General features: G+C 48.2%; 1 protein-coding gene across 1 annotated transcript; it reads left to right on the top strand.

The window, feature by feature from the left end:
* Positions 1 to 1,239: 1,239 nt before the first annotated feature.
* LOC114818570 (mast cell protease 1A-like) lies at positions 1,240 to 2,926 on the top strand. Its single transcript, XM_029084946.1, is given in 5 exon segments — positions 1,240 to 1,348; positions 1,710 to 1,834; positions 1,923 to 2,008; positions 2,010 to 2,178; positions 2,747 to 2,926. Coding segments are annotated over 5 exon segments (669 nt in total).
* Positions 2,927 to 3,291: the final 365 nt, after the last annotated feature.

Below are 3,291 nucleotides of genomic sequence, written 5' to 3'. Positions count from 1 at the left end.
TCTCTGCCAATTAAGCTCTGTCTCTGTCTATCTGTCCTTTGTTTAGGCTGATGGTTGTCTTTTTTTCAGGTCAATGGACTCTCCTCCAGGTACCACATCTTCTTCTTTTCAGGACAGTCCTTCCCCTCACAAATAAGGATTCACAGAGGCATTTCTCTAGGTCTCATTGGCCCAGCCTGGGCTGGGGGGTCTCTTCCTTGGAGCCAGGGGAGCTTTTCTCTCTGACAAGGTGGCCCCTTCCCCCACTACCACAAAAACGAGCCCTCCCACAACACACAAATCCAACACAAATGTGTCAGCTTAATTTGCATGTGGAGGATTCTTGATTCAAGGTGGCCCCTTCCCCCACTACCAAAAAAACGAGCCCTCCCACAACACACAAATCCAACACAAATGTGTCAGCTTAATTTGCATGTGGAGGATTCTTGATTCACCAAGATGCAGCGCTCTCAGCAACTCAATCTGTGGCTTGTAAAACATAAGGCCCTGTCTTTCTTATATATGGCTAGAGGCCAGATGCCCACCAAAGCCCACTCTATCACTCCCCCTCCTCAACTGGGCAGGGGGAGAAAAATATAATGAAAGGCTCATGGGTGGAGATAAGGATGGAGAGTGATCACTTAGCAATTACTGGCACAGGCAAAACAGACTCGACTTGGGGGAAAAAGCAAATTTAATTTATTACCAATCAAAATCAGAGGATAATGAGAAGTAAAAACCAAATCTTAAAACCCCTTCCCCACCCCTCCCTTCTTCCCAGGCTTAATTTCTTTCCCAATTTTCTACCTCCTCCCCCCAGCGGCACAGGGGACGGGGGTTGAGGTCAGTTCATCACACATTGTTTCTGCTGCTTCTTTATCCTCAAGGGGGAGGACTCCTTCCCCTGCACCAGCATGGGGTCAGTCTCATGGGAGACAGTCCTCAATGAACTTCTCCAATGTGAGTCCTTCCCATGACTGACAGTTCTTCACCAACTGTTCCAGCTCCTTCTTCACTGACCTTGGTGTCTGTGGAGTTGTTTCTCTTACATCTTCTCACTCCTCTCTTTCTAGCTGCAAAGTGTGCAGCCTTTTTTTCCTCTCTTCCCCTTTTTTTCCTTAATTCTGTTATCACAGAGGTGTTACCATAGTTACTGATTGGCTCGGCCTTGGCCAGCGGTGGGTTTGTCTTGGAGCCAGCTGGCATTGTCTGTGTCAGACATGAGGGAAGCTTCTGGCAGCTTCTCACAGAAGACACTCCATGTCCCCCCCCAGCTACCGAAACCTTGCCACGCAAACCCAATACAGGGTGGAAGAGAACTTTGTCTGTTCAGGCACAGCAGGGCTCTCTGTGAGACGAGTCATCCCCTGTGAGTTGCAAGAATTGTCTGCTTGGGGCTGTGTGTCCCTGGGGACAGGACTCCTTGGCAGTGGTCTCCCTGGTAGGAACCATGGGCCACAGCTACTGTTGGAGAAGGGAGACAGTGTCTCCCATTCCCTTCTTCCCTTTTGTATTCAGAATGGGACACCTCAGACCTATGTCATCATGGGGTAAGAGACTCTCAGTTGAATGTAGAAGGAACCAAGGTTACAGGGGGCAACCTGCTGAGAATTCATATCTGGGGAACCATAACCCACCACCACCTCCCTCAAACCACCTGCCATGGGGGCTGTGTCACTCTAGTTGGTGTAGCTGGAATGTGTTGGTGTTTCCTGGTGAGTATCACTGAGTATCACTGTGGTCCCACAATGTAAACAGGAAAGAGGTGATCCAGCAGAAGGTCCACGTTAGACACCGGGTCGTCCACCCCAACTGTTCAGGAGATACTGTTGAAAATTACATCGTGCTGCTGAAGGTATGCCCTCACACGTCTTTGTCATGTAAGAGATTGCCCCCAAACCCATGGACTTGTTCCCACTCCCTGTGTTCTCTCTGGTCGGCAGCTGTAGCTCGACACCAAGCTGAGTAAGAAAGTGAGTTTTATCGCCTTGCTCTATCACAATGAGGATATGCTACCTGGAACTATATGCAGTGACTGGCTGGGGTGAGGCATCAACAACAGGGAGAACAAGCAGTGTATTGATGAAGATGAACCTGAAGGTGCAACATGAGGAAATGTGTGAGATGCCTTTCAAACACTATTGGTCTGTGCCCATGATCTGTGCTGCCAATGAGAATGGCAAAACCCCAGCTTTCCATGTAAGTGTTATTTTGGGCTCTGAGTTTGGGCTGAGGTTGGGATTAAAACAGTTAGGTGAGGAATTAAGGGGATTAGAATGAACTGGATTCTTCAGGATGATGTGCAGAGGCTCTTCGCAGGAAGTCAGAAGCTGACATGCTCCATGAACCAGGGTGAAGTTGTCCAACTGTCAGCATTATGTGCCTTTTTACATACCTGTGTATATTCTGCCCAGCCTAGCCACTGCTCCAGCAGGCTGAAGATGTCATGTAAATCCTTTGTCATGTCCTCCTGGCACACTGGGATGTCTCAGATGTTCCCACACATCTAAGTAGGACTACATTCTTTTTTTAAGGGTTGTAAAGGCAGTTTTTGAATCTCAGATGGACTCCAGGCCTGAATTGTTTAATGAATTGGCTTAGAGGAGTAGTAAAGCAGCTACAAGTCCTGCGGAGCTAGACCTGGAAGTAAATGGTTGAAAGAGGAGATTCTTCACACAGAGGGAGGCAAGAGGGACAGTTTCTTCCTTAGGGCAGGAGAATATGTACTCTGACATGTCTGACCCCTCCCACTCTTTTTACCTCACAGGGTGATTCTGGTGGCCCATTAGTTTGCAATGGGAAGGCTCACGGCATTGTTTCTTATGGACACAGAAATCACACCTTCCCTAAAGTATTTACCAGAGTCTCCTATTTTGAACCCTGGATACGTGAAGAGCTGAGGAAGTTTGTGCCTCAAGACCTACCTGACTCTCCCTCCTCTGACTAAAATGCTCGGTACACCATTTCCACAATGCATCAAGCATCTGCTGATGCCCAGAGGCTTCCAGGGGCAGCTGAAATGAAGTCAGGGATGCTCTCAAAATGCAGGTCCCAGGAATGTACACTTTCATAATATTCCCTTTCTTCTACTGCTGCCCAGCTGTGCTAATGCCTGCTCTACTTTCTTGCCACCAATAAAATCATGTTCCAACTTGCTTGTATGTGCAGCCTTTCTGGGAACAGGATAGAATGTCTGAGTGTGAGAATGAGGACATGACGTTCTCTGGGACAGGCTGAGCAAGTAGGTGGTTGGGGCAGGAAGAGGAGTCTTCAGACTGTATAAAATTGGATGTGGATGGGGCACAAAAGTTC

The sequence above is a fragment of the Antrostomus carolinensis genome, unplaced genomic scaffold (assembly GCF_000700745.2).
Source record: "Antrostomus carolinensis isolate BGI_N321 unplaced genomic scaffold, ASM70074v2 scaffold1005, whole genome shotgun sequence".
In the NCBI taxonomy this organism is placed as follows: domain Eukaryota; kingdom Metazoa; phylum Chordata; class Aves; order Caprimulgiformes; family Caprimulgidae; genus Antrostomus; species Antrostomus carolinensis.
The sequence above is the reverse complement of the archived record's forward strand: the minus strand, read 5'-3'. Positions and strand labels throughout refer to the sequence as shown.